This window comes from Salvelinus alpinus, chromosome 16 (genome assembly GCF_045679555.1).
Source record: "Salvelinus alpinus chromosome 16, SLU_Salpinus.1, whole genome shotgun sequence".
NCBI classification, from domain to species: Eukaryota; Metazoa; Chordata; class Actinopteri; order Salmoniformes; family Salmonidae; genus Salvelinus; species Salvelinus alpinus.
Window position 1 is genome coordinate 11236316 of NC_092101.1, and position 20424 is coordinate 11256739.

At 40.9% G+C, this 20424-nt stretch overlaps 1 protein-coding gene and 1 long non-coding RNA gene across 5 annotated transcripts in view; one reads left to right on the forward strand and one right to left on the reverse strand.

Annotated features, from left to right (window-relative positions):
* Positions 1-6116: 6116 nt before the first annotated feature.
* Positions 6117-8920, reverse strand: LOC139541768 (uncharacterized). Its single transcript, XR_011668399.1, has 3 exons — positions 8648-8920; positions 8342-8398; positions 6117-8176 (listed from the first exon to the last, which is right to left on the reverse strand). It is a non-coding gene; the product is annotated as an uncharacterized lncRNA (long non-coding RNA).
* A 2679-nt stretch (positions 8921-11599) lies between these two features.
* The window catches only part of LOC139540788 (roquin-1-like), a 32357-nt gene continuing 23532 nt past the window's right edge, over positions 11600-20424 (forward strand). Inside the window, exons 1-2 of one of the 4 annotated variants that reach the window (XM_071344758.1) lie at positions 11600-11913; positions 16507-16972. In XM_071344758.1, the coding sequence (XP_071200859.1) occupies positions 16742-16972 (231 nt within the window). In that variant the 5' untranslated portion in view covers positions 11600-11913; positions 16507-16741. Of the gene's footprint in view, positions 11914-14967; positions 15637-16506; positions 16973-20424 lie in introns of those variants that run through there. The other 3 variants (XM_071344759.1, XM_071344756.1, XM_071344757.1) reach the window with 3 other exon arrangements.

Here is a 20424-nt window from a genome sequence, read left to right on the forward strand (position 1 = left end):
TCATCAGAACTATGTACAGTGGGGAGAACAAGTATTTGATACACTGCCGATTTTGCAGGTTTTCCTACTTACAAAGCGTGTAGAGGTCTGTAATTTTTATCATAGGTACACTTCAACTATGAGAGACGGAATCTAAAACAAAAATCCAGAAAATCACATTGTATGATTTTTAAGTAATTAATTTGCATTTTATTGCATGACATAAGTATTTGATACATCAGAAAAGCAGAACTTAATATTTGGTACAGAAACCTTTGTTTGCAATTACAGAGATCATACGTTTCCTGTAGTTCTTGACTAGGTTTGCACACACTGCAGCAGGGATTTTGGCCCACTCCTCCCTACAGATCTTCTCCAGATCCTTCAGGTTTCGGGGCTGTCGCTGGGCAATACGGAGTTTCAGCTCCCTCCAAAGATTTTCTATTGGGTTCAGGTCTGGAGACTGGCTAGGCCACTCCAGGACCTTGAGATGCTTCTTACGGAGCCACTCCTTAGTTGCCATGGCTGTGTGTTTCGTGTCGTTGTCATGCTGGAAGACCCAGCCACGACCCATCTTCAATGCTCTTACTGAGGGAAGGAGGTTTTTGGCCAAGATCTCGCGATACATGGCCCCATCCATCCTCCCCTCAATACGGTGCAGTCGTCCTGTCCCCTTTGCAGAAAAGCATCCCCAAAGAATGATGTTTCCACCTCCATGCTTCACGGTTGGGATGGTGTTCTTGGGGTTGTACTCATACTTCTTCTTCCTCCAAACACGGCGAGTGGAGTTTAGACCAAAAAGCTATATTTTTTGTCTCATCAGACCACATGACCTTCTCCCATTCCTCCTCTGGATCATCCAGATGGTCATTGGCAAACTTCAGACAGGCCTGGACATGCACTGGCTTAAGCAGGGGGACCTTGCGTGCGCTGCAGGATTTTAATCCATGACGGCGTAGTGTGTTACTAATGGTTTTCTTTGAGACTGTGGTCCCAGCTCTCTTCAGGTCATTTACCAGGTCCTGCCGTGTAGTTCTGGGCTGATCCCTCACCTTCCTCATGATCATTGATGCCCCACGAGGTGAAATCTTGCATGGAGCCCCAGACCGAGGGTGATTGACCGTCATCTTGAACTTCTTCCATTTTCTAATAATTGCGCCAACAGTTGTTTCCTTCTCACCAAGCTGCTTGCCTATTGTCCTGTAGCCCATCCCAGCCTTGTGCAGGTCTACAATTTTATCCCTGATGTCCTTACACAGCTCTCTGGTCTTGGCCATTGTGGAGAGGTTGGAATCTGTTTGATTGAGTGTGTGGACAGGTGTCTTTTATACAGGTAACGAGTTCAAACAGGTGCAGTTAATACAGGTAATGAGTGGAGAACAGGAGGGCTTCTTAAAGAAAAACTAACAGGTCTGTGAGAGCCGGAATTCTTACTGGTTGGTAGGTGATCAAATACTTATGTCATGCAATAAAATGCAAATTAATTATTTAAAAATCATACAATGTGATTTTCTGGATTTTTGTTTTAGATTCCGTCTCTCACAGTTGAAGTGTACCTATGATAAAAAATTACAGACCTCTACATGCTTTGTAAGTAGGAAAACCTGCAAAATCGGCAGTGTATCAAATACTTGTTCTCCCCACTGTATATGTTGAAAATTCCACATAGAATTGTGGGAAACATCCACACAGCATGATGTTGCCATTCACCGTGCTTCACCGTAGGAATGGTGCCAGGTTTCCTCCAGACATGACACTTGACATTCAGGCCAAAGAGTTCAGTCTTGGTTTCATCAGAACAGAGAATCTCTATGGCTTGGTTTTTGCTATGACATGCACCGTCAACTGTGGGACCTTATTTATGGGACCAACTTATCCTTCTCTCTTTCTTTCTCTCTCTCGGAGGACCTGAGCCCTAGGACCATACGTCAGGACTACCGGGCATGATGACTCCTTGCTGTCCCCAGTCCACCTGGCCTTGCTGCTATTCCAGTTTCAACTGTTCTGCCTGCGGTTATGGAACCGCCACCTGTCCCAGACCTGCTGTTTTCAACTCTTAATGATCGGCTATGAAAAGCCAACTGAAAATTATTCATGATTATTATTTGACCATGCTTGTCACTTATGAACATTTTGAACATCTTGGCATAGTTCTGTTATAATCTCCACCCGGCACAGCCAGAAGAGGACTGGCCACCCCTCATAGCCTGGTTCCTCTCTAGGTTTCTTCCTAGGTTTTGGCCTTTCTAGGGAGTTTTTCCTAGCCACCGTGCTTCTACACCTGCATTACTTGCTGTTTGGGGTTTTAGGCTTGGTTTCTGTACAGTACTTCGAGATATTAGCTGATGTACGAAGGGCTATATAAAATAAACTTGATGAAATAAACTTGAAAATAAACTTGATTGATTTAGAAAGGTGTGTGCCTTTCCAAAACATGTCCAATCAATTGAATTTACCACAGGTGGACTCCAATCAAGTTGTAGAAACATCTCAAGGATTATCAATGGAAACAGGCTGCACCTGGACTCAATTTTGAGTCTCATAGCAATGGTTCCGAATAGTTATGTAAATAAGGTATTCTTGTTTTTTATTTGTAATAAATTTGCAAACATTTCTAAAATCCTGTTTTCGCTTTGTCATTATGGGGTATTGTGTGGCTGTAACGTAACAAAATGTGGGAAAAGTCAAGGGGTCTGAATACTTTTCGAAGCCACTGTACATATATATATATATATATATATATTGGGTGGTTGATATTATGTTGAATTTTATATTTAATTAGACATTTTATTTGACCTTGTTTCAATGTTGATAGTAAGATGGTACGTTTTAATCAATGTCATTGTTTCAATGTCATGCTATCAACCTAAATAAAGACGTATATTGTAATAAAATTAGAAGCCAACATTGACTCCTACTGGTTTATGAGGGGTAATGCCCTTCAGCCATAACAAGTCTACCATCCAGATGCCTACATCTGGAAACAAGCTGTGCTTCATTCAGCTGAGCTATCATGTCAACATTTAGACATTAATCAGCTTCCATACTCATTTGGGTAGACTACCGAAACATTGACTAGTTGAAAGTAACTCCTCTAACTGTTCTTGTACAAGCTGTATGTGAAAGTAAATTCAAAGTAAGGTTGGGTTTATGTAGGCAACATTGACATCTGACTTGCCCAAAGGACACCATCATTTCAACATGATGCATGGTTGATTGGATCTTTGGTGGTTTAGAAGTAGTTACCACTAGCCGTATAATTAGGATGCCATTATGTTAATAATAAACTTTAACGTTTGGATATATGTTATTCATAAAATTGAGTATATATACTGTCCATATATTAATAATCCACTTTTATGTTTAGATATTGTCTTGTATATGAAGGATGGTTAGTTGATTTCAAATGTAATCTACAAGTTATTAATATGTTGGATTCACAGCTCCATCTCAAACAAAAATCTAAGTTAAAGAATAGGACTATATCAAATCAAACTTTAAATGCACTTTAAATAAAGTTTGATTTGATTTAGTCCTATTCTTCAACTTAGATTTTTGGTTGAGATGCAGACGTGAATCCAACATATTAATAACTTGTAAATTACATTTGAAATCAACTAACCATCCTTCATATACAAGACAATATCTAAACATAAAGGTGTATTATTAATATCATGGATTTAGCATCCTATTTATAGGGCTAATGGTAACTATTTCTAAACTTCCAACGATCCAGTCAACCATGGATGAACGATAGTATACCTAGCTACATGTTGAAATGATGGTGTCCTTTGTCGGGCAAATCAGATGTTTATATAGCCTTCATCAAACCAACCTCACTATGAATTTACTTTCACATACAGCTTGTGTAAGACTTACTTTCAACTATTCAATGTTATTTAGGTAGTCTACGCAAATGAGTATTTTCAATGGTAAGCAGGTTACATCAAAGTAGGCATTTGGATGGTAGAAGTGTTCTCACTGTAATGCACAACCCCTCATATACCAGTAGGTGTCACTATTTAGGCAGCTCATAGAACGGGACCGCCGAGTGCTGAAGCATGTAAGAATCGTATCTGTTCTCGGGTTGCAACACTGACTACCAAGTTCCAAACGTCAGCACAAGAACTGTTCATTGGGAGCTTCATGAGATCACCATGCGCAATGCCAAGCGTCAGCTGGAGTGGTGTAAAGCTCGACACCATTGGACCCTGGAGCAGTGGAAACGCGTTCTCTGGAGTGATGAATTACGCTTTATCATCTGGCACTCCAAAGGATAAATCTGGGTTTGGCAGATGCCAGGTGAAAGCTACCTGCCGCAAAGCATAGTGCCAACTGTAAAGTTTGGTGGAGGAGTACTAATGATCTGGTGCTCTTTTTCATGGTTTGGGCTAGGCCCCTTAGTTCCAGCGAAGGGAATTCTTAACTCTACAGCATTCAATGACATTCTAGATGATTCTGTGCTTCCAACTTTGTGGTAACAGTTTGGGGAAGGCACTTCCCTGTTTCAGCATGACAATGCCCCCAGCACAAAACGGAGTCCATACAGAAATGGTTTGTCGAGATCGGAATGGAAGAACTTGACTGGCCTGCACAGAGCCCTGACCTCAACCCACTCTAACACCTTTGGGATGAATTTGAAGGCCGACTGAGAGCAAAGCCCAATCGCCCAACATCAGTGCCTGACCTCAGTAATGATATTGGGGCTGAATGGAAGCAATTCCCCGCAGCAATGTTCCAACATCTAGTGCAAAGCCTTCCCAGAATAGTGGAGGCTGTTTTAGCAGCAAAGGGGGGACCATGTCCATATTAATGCCCATGATTTTGGAATGAGATGTTCGACGAGCAGCTGTCCGCATACTATTGGTCATATAGTGTATAAACGTCTGTGTCCAGTTACAGATGGTTCTACAAAAAACAGATAAAACTTTTATAAAATAAATCCATGATTCATGCCACAATGAAATTTAATTGTTCAAATTAAAATCCAAAATGGCTAATTGAAAATTGGAAACGGTAAATGGAAATTCTAAATGAAAATGATAAATGGTAAACAGAAAATGGCAAATGGTTGACAGAAAAGGGTCAATGCAATGTGTAAAGTGATATGGAAAGTGACTACTTTAATTTTCCAACTGCCCAATTTAGCACTTTCTATTTTCGCAGTATATGCAAATGGTTTCCTGTAGGCGTGAACCTGAAGAAAAAAAACACCAACATGCAGTGTTACATCATAGTCATATCACACTCTCTATGCCTTGATTTTAGACTATTTTTACACATGGGGTTCGTACCTGGTGTCCTGCACACCAGAATAACATTTTAGCCTGCTAAGCAACCTAGGCAATTACATGTTTCTCTTTTCAGGCAAAGTTACTCAACACTAAATAATGTTACTCATCACATGCACGTGGTCACCGAAGCACTAGTTACACTAGTCTAAAATCAATGTACAGAGAGTCTGCTAGAATGTCCTACTACTGGGGTGTGGTGTTGCTCTCATGGTTCACACATCCAAGAAGCAATTTGCATACACTTAGAAAATGGAAATGGAAATTGAAAAAAGAAAATTCTTGATTGGGTAGTTGGAAAACAAAAAACATGACTTTCAATTTGATTTTGAACGTTGCATTTACAGATTTTCTGTTTACCATTTGGCTTTTTTGGTTTACCATTTATAATTTTTACTTAGAATTTCTGTTTACCATTGGTAATTTTCAATTATCCATTTTCTAATAGAATTTTAACTGATGTGAAAAGAAAAATGCAAATATCATTTTCACATTCCTTTTTAACATTTAAGCATTGCATTTTCGATCTGTCATTGATCACCCCCCATATTTTACCAGCCAAATCTATCTATCTATCTACATGTCTATCTACATGTATATCTATCTATCTATCTATCTATCTATCTATCTATCTATCTATCTATCTATCTTTATGTCTGTCTGTCTGCCTGTCTGTGTCTCTCTCTGTCTGTCTGTATGTTTCAACTGGCCACATACCTACTGCCGCCATGTAAGTGAAAACATTATTTTCTATAAAGATTGTACACAAAATCCACTTATTGGGGATTGATACATATGTTTTTTATGTTATTTCCCTCAATGTATGCTTATACAACGTGCTGCATATTATGTTTAGATTTTGTGTATTTATTTGTTTTACCTTTCATGAAGTGGAGACAATGGCTTCAGAGAATAGAGCATCATCTGAGCTGGATGGCCGTCAAGAAGCAAGAGAACTTGCTGAGGAATTGGAGACCCAGATGGCGATGTCTAGTGTTAGGCCTACCAGATTATCACACAGTGTCATTCTGTTTACAACATTGAAATGTATTGTTCATCTATATCTCAGGGAGTAAAGAAAAAAAGCAGCCATCAAGGAGTTAACGAGACCTAAATGGGAATTGGATTCCTGAATTTGTCAAAAGATCCCGTTTAGCCGCCGGTTGGTTTTAACGCTTTCAAGGAATGCATGCATGACATGTTGAAGTATAAACAGCTTGACAACCTCTTATTGAGTTAACAGTTGTAAAGTTTCTCTCTTATCTGCTCTTGTTATTTCAGTAGCTCCGCAGACCCTAATCAGAAAGATCCCGTTTAGCCACTGGTTGGTGTTAATGCTTTCAAGGAATGCATGCATGACCAGTCAAATCAAATGTTATGTCACATGCGACGAATACAACAGGTGTTGACCTTACAGTGAAATGCTTACTTACAAGCCCTGAACCAACAATGCAGTTTTAAGAAAATACCCTAAAAAAGTATGAGATGAAAGTACCGGGTGTACCGGTGAAGAGTCCGTGTGCACCGGTGTCAGGGTAATTGAGGTAATATGTACATGTAGGTAGTGTTACAGTTTCTCAATCGCTTTGGCTCATTTTTTAAAACAGTCTTAACTAAACTGTAAGTGCAATTGTCACAACTGTTTTATGGGACATCACAACTCTATTGCATGTCTGCAAAATGTAGTAACTCACCCAGAACATTTAATTCATACTTCAAAACCAAGTTATTGTGTCAGTAAATTGGCCAATGCCACCAAAATGAAATGTTTTTTTGTCATCGTGTGAGCCGTACTGCTCAAAATGTTTAGATGTTTTTTCACCATGGCAGTCAACCCTGGAAATGTTTGTTATATACAAATTTCAGTTTTGTTCTATTTTTTTGTTGACACTTACTGCACTGTACAAGAATGTCAGTTGTGTCTAGCTGAATGCTATTGTGTATCACACTGAGCTTTGTAGTTACCGATTTCAACAGTAGGGAAAAGTTTACTGGGAAAAGTCAATACTGTACAATACTGTAGTACACAAAAAAGGGATATGCACATTTGTATGTATACAGTACATTTAGTTTTGTAGCAATGTGTTACATGTAAACAGAAAATTCACATTTGCCTGTCCATTTTTACATATTTCTTACATGTAAAGTCATATACAGTGAACAGAAAAATTACCGCAAAATGACATCCATGCAAAAAATTTAACAACAATGAAAAAACCTGCGGTACTTCTGTAAAACAACTATAAATTGTATCTCCTCACAGTACGTAACACTACAAGTTCCCATCTTCTTGCTGGACATCCTGTCGCTCTTGTTGGTCTGGCTAGAGATTTTAATTAACATCACATCTGATGTTTTCCCTTGCGATGCACCGGGGGGAAAATCTCCTTGCGTGGCACAACCATCCCCTGCAATGATCGCCTGTGATGTCCTCACAAGCAGCATTCATGGCATCTAACAGAGACATCTGATCTTGTGGACCATGCCATATACTTTCCACCTCCATGATGAAAAAAACAATTCTTTCCGATTCAGGAATGGGGAGGATGGTGGAAGGAAGTCCATTGTTATCCTTTCAAGTGCAGCAAACCATTCCCTAACAATGTTGGTTCGGTGGAAGCTTACATTATCCCACACAGTTACATCTCTGTAAAGTGTATTTAGGAAGGCCAGGAGAAGTTGGGTGTTATAGGACCCAATGTGTGGAATATGTGTTCTCACACCATTCTCAGAAATGGCAGCACACATTGTAATATTGCCTCCACGTTGGCCTGGTGTGTCAATTGTGGCTCGGTGTCCAATGAGATTGTGGCCACGTCTCCTGCAATTTGGCCAGATTGAACCGAGTCTCTTCCACACAAAAAAAGAATGTGGACCATTTCATGTCCTTCCAGCTCCATTGTTCTCTATATAGTAACACAGAAACAAAATATAAAGTTAGTTTTACATAGCCTATTCTAGAATCAGACAGTTTAGTAAAGTAGAAATGTTTTGTGTTCTTATGGGTATCTACAACTTCAAGAAGTATATACAGGCCTCATTGAAGTACAGTAAACACACCAATGGTTTACCTGGACATACTGGTAAAGCAGCTCCTTTACTCTGTCACTATTCCTTTCAAATGGCACCTTGTGGAGTTGTTTCATAGTCATTTGATTACATTATGATTTGATGTAGAATTCACAAATAGTTCATGTTGCAGATAGTATATTCTATTCAAATTGTGCTGTATTACTGTATTACTGTATTACTGTATATTCTGAATATATACCTTACGGTACATTGTGATTTTCAGACTTGGATTTACCTTTACAATAGTGGATGTATTGTTGTGAATTAAATGCTGTAACAAAATGAAAGGACGAGTACATATTTACCTCTTTTCCCTACAGAATGTTTGCACAATTGATGACGCTGTGGACCTGTTTACATTAGGCTGTACTCGCCGACCAGCCTCTTCCATTGTAAGACCATGGTTTATGACATGGTCCACACTTGTGGCTCTGATTTCATCAGGGACTCTTATTCTTTGCCTTCTGCCTCTTCCTCTATTATGTCTTCCCCTAACACCACCACCATCACCATCACCACCACCACTACCAACACCACCACCACGCATTCTTACACATCTTCTTCTTTCTCCTCCACGTGCATGTAGCTGCTGTTCAGGGTTGTGATGTTCCTCCATGTTCAAAAATGATAGTGATTGTGCTGTGGGCAAGCTCCGTACATATGCTTCCAAACTTGATTGGTTAATTGGTAAGATTGTGATTCCTATTTCATTACTATGTCACCTGGCAGGTAATTTGCCAATTTAGCAGACATCACAACCATTCCATGTCATAGATATGTATGGCATATACATGTATGTCTGACTGATTTTGATCATTGAATGGATGATTTTGCATGTGACGGCTCACACGATGATAGGAATGTTTAGAAGTTGTGAAGAGTATGATCATTTCACTGAGAATCAACTCATCAGTTTTAATCAGCAAGTCATGTGCATGTAGTCATTGTGCAAATTGTAGACAATTGTACTTACTCTTTTAGACACATGTGCCAAAACACGCAATTTGCTTAAATGAATAAGAAATTCAAATCTTGTGTGAACAAAAAAAGAAAATTTTCAGAGATTGAAGTTATTTGTTTTGAAAAAAAGTATTCTCAATCGAGAATTGAGACAAAGCGATTGAGAAAAACTGTAAAGTGACTATGCATAGATAATAACAGAGGATAGCAGCAGCGTAAAAGTGTGTGGGGGGGCGGGGGGGGGGGCAATGCAAATAGTCTGGGTAGCCATTTGATTCGATTTTTTACAACAATAGGCAGTATCTATCCATCATTATAAACAGCTTGACAAGCTCTTATTTTGAGTTAACAGTTGTAAAGTTATTCTCTCTTATCTGCTCTTGTTATTTCAGTAGCTCCACAGACCAGTTATCAAACAACACACAATACCCCATAATGACAAAGCAAAAAAAACAACAGAAATGCCTTATTTACAGAAGTATTCAGACCCTTTGCCTTGAGAATCGAAATTGAGCTCAGATGCATGGTTCCGTTGATCATCCTTGAGATGTTTCTACAACTTGATTGGAGTCCACCTGTGGTAAATTTGATTGATTGGACATGATTTGGAAAGGCACACACATGTCTATATAAGGTCCCACAGGATTGTGTCGAGGCACAGATCTGGGGAAGGGTAACAAAACATTTCTGCAGCATTGAAGGTACCCAAGAACACAGTGGCCTCCCTTCTTAAATGGAAGAAGTATGGAACCACCAAAACTCTTCCTAGAGCTGGCGGACGTCCAAACTGAGCAATCGTGGGAGAAGGGTCTTGGTCAGGGAGGTGACCAAGAACCCGATGGTCCCTCTGACAGAGCTCCAGAGTTCCTCTGTGGAGATGGGAGAACCTTCCCGAAGGACAACCATCTCTGCAGCATTCCATCAATCAGGCCTTTATGGTAGACTGGACAGACGGAAGCCACCCCTCAGTAAAAGGCAGATGACAGCCAGCTTGGAGTTTGCCAAAAGGCACCTAAAGGACTCTCATACCATGAGAAACAAGATTCTCTGGTCTGATGAAACCAAGATTGAACTCTTTGGCCTGATTGCCAAGCGTCACGTCTGGACGAAACCTGGCACCATCCCTACAGTGAGGCATGGTCAAATCAATGTTTTTCAGCGGCAGGGGCTGGGAGAGTTCACCTCCAAACAGGACAACAACCCTAAGCACACAGCCAAGACCACACAGAGGTGGCTTCGGGACAAGTCTCTGAATGTCCCTTGAGTGGCCCAGCCAGAGCCCGGACTTGAACCCGATCTAACATCTCTGGAGAAAATAGCTGTGCAGCGATGCTCCCCATCCAACTTGACAGAGCTTGACAGGATCTGCAGAGAAGAATGTGAGAAACTCCCAAAATATGGGTGTGCCAACACTGTAGCGTCATATCCAAGAAAGACTCGAGGCTGTAATGACTCGCAAAAAGGTGCTTCAAAAAAGTACTGCGAAAATCGTCTAAATACTCATGTAAATGTGTTTGTGTTTTTTTTTTTCGAAAATAAATGAAAAAACAGTTTTTGCTTTGTCATTACGGGGTATTGTGTGTAGATTGAGAGATTTTTTTTTCATCCATTGAAGAATAAGGTTAAAGTAACAATGTGGGAAAAGTCAAGGGGTCTGAATACGTTCCGAATGCACTGTGTATATTGGAAAAAATATTTGAACTAGGCAAGTCAGCTATCTCTATGGTCAAATCTGCAATAGTCCAGAGGCAGTTGTTTGATGTCTTGAATGACATTCCTCCCAGTTGTCAAATCAGATAAAATTGTATTTGTCACATGTGCCGAAAACAACAGGCATAGATAGACCTTACAGTGAAACGCTTACTTACAAGCCCTTAACCAACAATGCAGTTTTAAGAAAAAAAGTGTTAAGAAAGTATTTACTAAAATAAAATAAATAAAAAATAAGAAAAATAACAAGTAATTAAGGAGCAACAATAAAATAACAGTAGCTGTTGTGTGTGCTGCAGATGGTCAACATAAACAGGGTAGGCCTATGCACAAAGCAAGTTCTCTCCAATTGGTTAAACAGTAAAATCATTGTATTTGATACATTTTAATAACTTTGAGCATGTAACAGTGCAGTCTAACAGTCATATGCCAACATATGACTATGCTTTGTTGAGGCTGGGATGGACTGTACATGGCTCTTTCAATAACCAATCAGTGCACCTTCCAGCAAAATATTCTGTTCAACAAGTGATATGCTTTGTGGAGGCTGGGATGGACTATACATGGCTCGTTCAATAACCAATCAGTGCAACTTCCAGCAAAATATTCTGTACAACAAAAGTGATATGCATGTGCAAATGTTTTTATTATGTAAATTAGAGTAAAGCAAATGTGCAACCTTTTCCTTTTAGAAATTGTGTTATAGTAACCTGCCTATGTGTTACTATTTTTTTCTCAGGTCTTGCACCTTTCCTAACTGTTCTGTGTGCTGTCTGACACACACCCTACCTAAAAGATAGTAACTAGCTTGCTCGTTACTGCCAGGCTCCAGCTACACCGAGGAAATACAACAATATTATCATAGAAACAGCTGAAGATTGATGGCATTTTATTGGAAATTGTAAGTATATTCTGCCGCTGGGACTACGTTAGCTATAAACAGCTAACGTTGGCTAGCTAAGGTTTATGTTCGACATGTTTTATTTTTGCGGCAAATTTACGTCTAGCTATGCTAGCAGCTAAGCTAACGTTAGCTAATTAACCGGGCTAGCCGTCCAATCTAGCTGTTGAGCTAGATATTTTTCATGGTTTATTGAGGACCTTAGGTGCATGAAGTATATAAAATACTCATTTTATTTGTATTTGTGATTACTAGCTAGCTACCTAACTGGTTGGCTGTGTCAATACGTTAACGTTAGCTTGCTCGTAACTTAGCTACGTTAGTTAGCTATCCTAGCTAACGTTTACATGTGTCCACTTAATTTGCATTACTACCTACCCTTAGCAAGTTCTCTGTAGCTAGTATTTCTGCTAAAGCTAACTAGATCGAACGGGCTAGATAGACACAGCGTTATAACTAGTCAAATAGATAGGTTATATGGGCTTTTGCCAAATGTTGCGATGGGTACCTTTTTAGCTAGCTAGTAACGTTAACTAGCCTACTTTGAAGTAACTCAGTAACTAGCTAGCTACTCTTGCATTGTTTCCATTGCACCGTAGTGATATATTTGCTTGCTATGTTTAAATGCTTTTAACTAATACCTTTTCAGAGGCCTAACAACTTAACATTTGATCTTACTGCTGTGAAAGTGGAAAACAGAGTAAGTGCCCATGTTATTCAAACTGAGTTCCCAGGTTGTTGTATTAAAATATCCCAACCGCATAACCAGAGTGAACAGTGAAACAAAACAAAAATGCAACTACTTGTTACTTCTAGTGCTTTTTACATATTCCTGGAAAAATTGTGGCTTTGATGATAAAATTGTAAAATGCATCACAGATACTGGTCTGGATTGAATTCATTTAGTGTAGTGTAGTGTAGGGTAGGGTAATTAGGCCTGTGAGTAGTGGTTGCGTAAGACTGTATATGCAGTTCCTTAGTGTATATGCAGTTCCTTAGTGTTAGCTATTATGAGTCATGGCAAAAAAATGGCTTGCTAGCTGTGAGTGTTTGCATCTGCATCCTCATCATGACTGTATGTCTGCAGTGGCCACAGTTTCCACTATGATTTAGGCCTAGGCCTTACTTGACTTTGTTTGGGACTGATAGAATACAGTCAGCCGGATAGCAAATCACAGAGTTCTACACCGGTAGCCTGTCTAGTTGAAATTGGCTATAAAGGGAACGTTATAAAGGGACCAGCAATTAGGATAGCTAGTCAACATTAAACTGTCAGTTTCACATCATGATTTACATGGCATTTTGAACATGCACAATTGCGTAAGTTAGATGTGAGTAAAAGGGTCTGGCCTAAATACTGTGTGAAATGTAACCACACCAGGCTAGGCCAGGCTATAACAGCCAGACGGTCAGGGTGAGTTGGGTGTAAATTTAGTCATGTAATTGTAACCTCACTTTGGTGAAGGAGTCATAGCGAAGACAGAGGCTGTATTTTGTCTAGGCTAGAAGTCGCTGCAGGATGTGTCGCATCAGTCTGCGATGAGGGTGAAAGACGTAAACGTCTTTCCACGTAATTCACGTCCACGTAATTCAAACTATTGTGCCTGATCTTACAGTAACCACGTTTCCAGTGTCCAGTTTTTATGTGAGTAAAGTCATACCAACAACAACAACAAATCACGCCCACGGTGATGGAATCAGGAAGTGTCGATACAATTGTATAAATGTTGACAGACTATTTGTTCGTTCGACGTGGTGGGATCTTTTTGTGTCCGTAAACTGAATTATGTGACAAATTGTGGTGGAAGCTATTTTCTGCACAATTGTTGATAGAATAACCATGTTGAGGTAAATTTGCAGTCAGGCAGTGCTATGTTGTGTGGTCCTACCACTACGACTTGAAAAAGCATGCCCAGTTTATTAGGCTACAGATGCTACAGATAATAATGAACTTCACAGGGTGGTGAAAGTGCACGGTGATGAGCTTGATGCTCCGTTCCAATAAATATCAAGGGTGTTCATTTGTAGGCTAGTAACATGATGATCAGTGCTTAGCTGCCAATTAACAAATACACATGATCTTGCTCTTATCCAACTCATCATATAACCTAACCTATCCAGTGTCCACTTTATCAGCGAACTGTTGCCTACGTGAAAACCAGATTGGACAAGTTTGCCATTTATTGCAACAGTTTGTGTGACAAAACCATCGATATAGTGAAAAATGCTATAGAAACGCATTGCATTTTGTTTTTTATTCATTTTTTTAATGTGTACTAACTTTACGTCATCACACAGCCTTGTATCCGCAGCAAGTCAGCTTGGTGGAAACAAACCTCTAGTGGGAAAATGTGCATATTAAAAAATAAAGTGGACTTTATAATATTTGCATGATAATCTGTTGCATATACGATGGAAACCTAACTATTGATGTCAACGGAAGATTTGTGTGGAAGTTGACCTCAAAGGGCGGCAGGTAGCCTAGCGGTTAAGAGTGTTAAGAGGCCAGTAACCGAAAGTTCGCTGTTTCGAATCCCTGAGCCAGAAAGGTGGACAAATCTGCCGTTCTGCACTTGAGCAAGGCAGTTAACCCCCAACAACAACTGCTCCCTGTGCGCCGATGATGTCGATTTAAGGCAGCCCCCCCACACCTATCTGATTCAGGTTGTGTTAAATGCGACACATTTTGGTTGAACGGATTCAGTTGTGCAACTAACTAGGTATCCCCTTTCCTTCAATTGCTCTATTTCAAGTAGTTGTAGTTTATGGACAAGGCTGCACTGCATTCACTTATCTATTAGGTCTTGTGTTGTTAGATCACATGCAGACATAGCCTACCTATTACACCATTTTGTTTTGTCCAGAAGTATTACAGGAAATGACAGATGGCCTTCTGCTACTGCATTTTGAGTGGAACCAGAGCAGTCCCAGGCAGTGACCTCAATGTCCATCAGCCTTCCCAGAAACACATAGGAATATTTCTCTTCTCGGTGTAGATTAGTATGTAGTTGAATTTATAAAAGGGTACTCTCCCGCTGTCTGCCAAACACTGACTGAGGAAAAGCCCCTGTTGTTCCGTTGTCACCTGTTACAGCCAATTCCCAGGCTTAACACACTCTCACATCCTGGGCCACTCACCTCAGCATCACCGTGAGGGTGTTTCCTGCTCCTATTTCATGTGGCGTATGTTGCTACCTTCGCCACAGCCCTACTCTGATTGGTAACTCACCCACTGAGTACACCCCTCTGGCTATTTTCATCCTGTGAAATCCTTGTTCAGGTCGAAGACATCGGTTGTGACTTTGACACTGGCCACAAGACCAAATTATGCCTTAGTGACGGGCCGGCGGTGGCACGGGCACGTATTTGAACAAAAGAGATCATTTGAATGTTACACACGTCCATCTTGAATCAGATACAAGGATAAGTGCAGGCTTTAGGCAAATTCTAATGACTATTTTGTTTGGTTTGTTTTTGCTTCCGGGAGCATAAATCAACTGAGAACCTCTTCCTCATTGTAGTCACATGTCAGGTGAGAAAGTGGCAACACTAGGCGCATAGTGTTTCTATCTCTGCAGACTAGCTAACCAGTACCAGCATCATGGAGTAGACTATCTTATACTCTGGAAATCCGCAACAAACTAAGAAGTGATTTAGCCTCTCTGTCTGTCCACTCATGTTGCAACAGATGCATTTTCGTCATATCATCCATACCTTCTTGTGGTGAGTCTTTTATTTTGGTTGGGTTGTCTTGTTTCGGTGCGTTTGAGAGCACTGCTTGTATAAGAGAGGTTTACACAGCAGACTTTTGTATTGGCATCTATCTTGATATTCAAATCATTTCTAGTGGAAAAGAGGAGTTGATACGCACTAATGGGGTCACAGCAACATAGCAGCAGAAGTGTTTTTCTGTCTACAGGCTCAGACATGCTTGTGAAGTGAATCATAGTTCGGCACGTGATTACATAAAGACAATGTTTTATTGGAGTGAATCGTTTGGTTGTTTCCGGATAGTCATGCTCACGTTGCATAAGGTTTACCTAATATTAATCATGTGAAACTCCCTTTGGTATGCGATGAGACAGTCGAAATTATGTTTCTTTCCACTCGTTACGCATCAATAATGGTATAACATCTAGCCTAGGGTTTCACTTTTGCAGCTGAAATGTGGCTATTCACTTACGGTAACCTGTTCGTATACAGCAACAAGAAGCAGTCTCTGCCCATTGAAGCCCCAAACTTCCTGTTTTCAGATGAGCGCTTTTTATTGGACAGAGGAACGGTCTTAAAATAGCCATTGTAAGTAACTCATCAGCCTGCTGGCATTTAGTGAACATGACTGCTGCTGGGGGATACCCCAACGCTCCCAGACCTCAGTGAAGACAACAGGGGAGTCTCATTGACGTCCTGCTGGTTTTGTCCTTTACTGAAAGGGCAGACAGGTGAATCTGCTGCACCATTGCTGCTTTTAGCTGGTCATAGCATAGTTAGGTAGTTAAGCAAATTTGGATGTTTTTTCTTCCCACAGGATTAATCTGTTTGCTCTTTGGGTTTGGTGTATGCAGTTGACTGTTCTCTCTTTTGTCTTTTCAGGTCATACCACGTACTGAATGTTCATGATGTCTGAACATTTAGAAGAAAATTGATGTTTAGAAGAGTTTTTGATTCCAGTGGAATTTGTCAGATCTTTTGCGTCACTTTGTTTTCGAAAAGAAAACGCACCCTACGTGGCAACGCACCAACACACCGAAGGATCTACCTTTTTATTTGAAAGGGCAGGCGTTTGTCGAAGCCATCGTGCTTCCCCTAGTGACCTCTGTGGGTTACAATGCCTGTACAAGCGCCGCAATGGACAGAATTCCTGCTGTGTCCCATCTGCACCCAGCTGTTCGAGGAGAGCGTCCGCAAGCCCATCAGCCTGGGCTGTGGACACACCGTCTGCAAGATGTGCCTGAACAAGCTGCACCGCAAGGCCTGCCCCTTCGACCAGACGGCCATCGCTTCCGACATCGAGCTGCTGCCTGTCAACACTGCCCTATTGCAGCTGGTGGGAGGACAGGTGAGACATAGTCTAGGCTAGGTATGTGCTACTTAGATGAGATACTAGGCTAGGTAGGTACTACTCGGGTACTAATCAGGTGAGACAGGCTAGGTAGGTGCTACTCGGGTGAGAGGCTAGGTAGGTACTACTCAGATGAGATGGTAGGCTAGGTACTCACTCAATGTCACGTTCATAAGATTATGAATATTGTTACTGTTGGGACAGTACCCCACATTTGCATTGGACAATTGCTCCCCTTATTCTCTCCCCTATTCTCCTAATGACAGTTTGTGTATCACTCGGTGAGGTGAATGTAGATTATGTTAATGTAGCGTGGGAACGGTACTCAATTGTTTATGCTCATACATGGACTGGTGATGACTGACAAACAAAATATCTGGTTTGGGAATTTGGTGTCTTTCATTTGTCTTGTGTCAGGAATAGTGGTGTTGTGTAGTAGCAATTTACCCGATTCTGGACTGGGCCAGATTTATTCTGCCAGTCAATGCAATTTTCCCATTACATTTAGAGACAAAATAACTTTCACTTGTCTTTATCTTATTCTGGCTGTTGTACCTAAGTCTTAAAGGGTTCATATTTTGAGTCTTATGGGAGAGCTACAGTGCATTCGGAAAGTATTCAGACCTCTTGACCTTTTCCACATTTTGTTACATTACAGCCTTATTCTAAAATTGATGAAATAGTTTTTTTCCCTCATCAATCTACACACAATACCCCATAATGACAAAGCAAAAACAGGTTTTCAGATTTTTTTGCAAAAACTGAACTGATATAACATTTACTTAAGTATTCAGACCCTTTACTCAGTACTTTGAAGCAGCTTTGACAGCGGTTACAGACTTGAGTCTACAAGGTTGCCACACCTGTATTTGGGGAGTTTCTCCCATTCTTCTCTGCAGATCCTCTAAAGCTCTGTCAGGTTGGATGGGGAGCGTCGCTGCACAGCTATTTTCAGGTCTCTCCAGAGATATTAGATTGGGTTCAAGTCCGGGCTCTGGCTGGGCCACTCAAGGACATTTAGAGACTTGTCCCGAAGCCACTCCTGCGTTGTCTTGGCTGTGTGCTTAGGGTTGTTGTCCTGTTGGAAGTTGAACCTTCGCCCCAGTCAGGTCCTGAGCACTCTGGAGCAGATTTTCATCAAGGATCTCTCTGTACTTTGCTCCTTTCATCTTTCCATCGATCCTGATTAGTCTCCCAGTCCCTGCCACTGAAAATTATCCCCACAGCATGATGCTGCCACCACCATGCTTCCCCGTAGGGATGGTGCCAGGTTTCCTCCAGATGTGACGCTTGGCATTCAGGCCAAAGAGTTCAATCTTGGTTTCATTAGACCAGAGAATATTGTTTCTCATGGTCTGAGAGTCCTTTAGGTGCCTTTTGGCAAACTCCTAGCGGGCTGTCATGTGCCTTTTACTGAGGAGTAGCTTCCGTCTGCCCATTCTACCATAAAGGCCTGATTGATGGAGTGCTGCAGAGATGGTTGTCCTTCTGGAAGGTCCTCCCATCCCCACAGAGGAACTCTGGAGCTCTGTCAGTGACCATCTGGTTTTTGGTAACCTCCTTGACCAAGGCCCTTCTCCCCCGATTGCTCAGTTTGGCTGGGCCGCCAGCTCTAGGAAGAGTCTTGGTGGTTCCAAACTTCTTCCATTTAAGAAAGATGGAGGCCACTGTGTCCCCAGATCTGTGCCTCGTCACAATCCTGTCTCTGAGCTCTACGGACAATTCCTTCGACCTCATGGCTTGGTTTTTGCTCTGCCATGCACTGTCAACTAGGGCCCTTTTGTATAGACGTGTGTGCCTTTCCAAATCATGTCCAGTCAATTGTATTTACCACAGGTGGACTCCAATCAACTTGTAGAAACAGCTCAAGAATGATCAATGGTACCAGGATGCGCCTGAGCTCAATTTCGAGTCTCATAGCAAAGGATTTGAACCGTTATGTAAATGAGGTATTTCTGGGGGTTTTTGACCAAAGTTTCTAAAAACCTGTTTTGGCTTTTTCCATTATGTAGATTTGAGGATAAAAAAAAAGATCAATTTCAGAATAAGGCTATAATGTAACAAAATGTGGAAAAAGTCAAGGGGTTTGAATACTTTCTGAATGCACTGTGTCAGTTTTTTTCCTGTACAAATTGAAGCCGAACATTGTCAAAACCATTTATCAGTTTGCCTTTCAGGGCCACAAAAAGGAAGTATCTATCACATGCTATCAGTTTCTGCAAGATGATATCTGTTTGATGTATCAATAGCTGTCACGCACAAACGGTCAGTGAATCCCCACTGCTCATTACAATACCACTGTTTCATATTTGTGAGATTTTATCAGAAACATGATACTAGCTTGCTGCTGGTTAGGCAAAAAAAACATGTGGCTGTGTTTTCATAACTCAACCAATGTTGCACATGAGGGACAATAACTGTCATGAGATGTTTACTGTCCCCAGCGGTTGTTTTATTTAGCTACTGTGACGCATTCGAAGGGATACAGGAAGAACTACTGTTAGTCACAATGTCACAAAGATTAACCTCCGAGAAGGAGTGATGGCCAGAGAGACCACAACCGAGAAGGAAGGGCAAGGAGAGAGTGCACACATGAAAGGTGGAAGGCTGACATGGATCCTGAAGCAGGATAACGTAGCGTGTGGCTGGGACTCAGCACACTGTGAGGCAGCCATTCTGATTTTTAGATATCAGCCCACCGATGTTGTGGTCAAAGGTTCCTCTAGGTTTCACTTGTGGTACTTATGGCTGTAGCTGTCATGACATTTGATCATCTGGTAATTGTCATGCAAAAAAACTGCCGGTCTCATGGTAATTGACCGTTAAATGCTAAACGTGTTTATCTTATGTTAGGCCCTGATCTGGCTATGCCATATGGCTTTGGCCTGCACTAGTTCATTTAACAGACAATATTTGCTTATAATTCCAGTGGCATTATTTTATCTTTTTTTATAGTAAGAAGAATACAATTGAACATAGCTGAATAAAGTATATTTTCCCCAAACAATTTCCAAAGTAGTAACAGGTCCTCATATATGCTTAGTTTAGAGTTATTCATGCAACTTTAGTAGTGATACAAACCTTAGGCTCTATGTTTCTATTTCTAATACATTCTAAGGCTCTGCATGATGCGTCTAATGATGATTTGAAAAAAGTTCCATGAAAGGCATGCACTCTGCTCTGTTTCTTGCGCATGCTGCACACAGTTCATCAGTCTCTCATTCACAATTTGACAAGCACTTGATAATATATTCTTAATTTAATCTTGTCTTTACACATAGCTTACTAATATACAGTTGAAGTCGGGTTGCGTGAGCATTGCGGATGCTATATAGATATGCGGGGTTCACGCCTACAAAGTTCTGATTGGCCTATTAGGAGTGATTGAATAAGGTTTCTGCAAATAGGACACAAGGGGCGTATCCAATAGTGAGATGTCGACTGAAAGA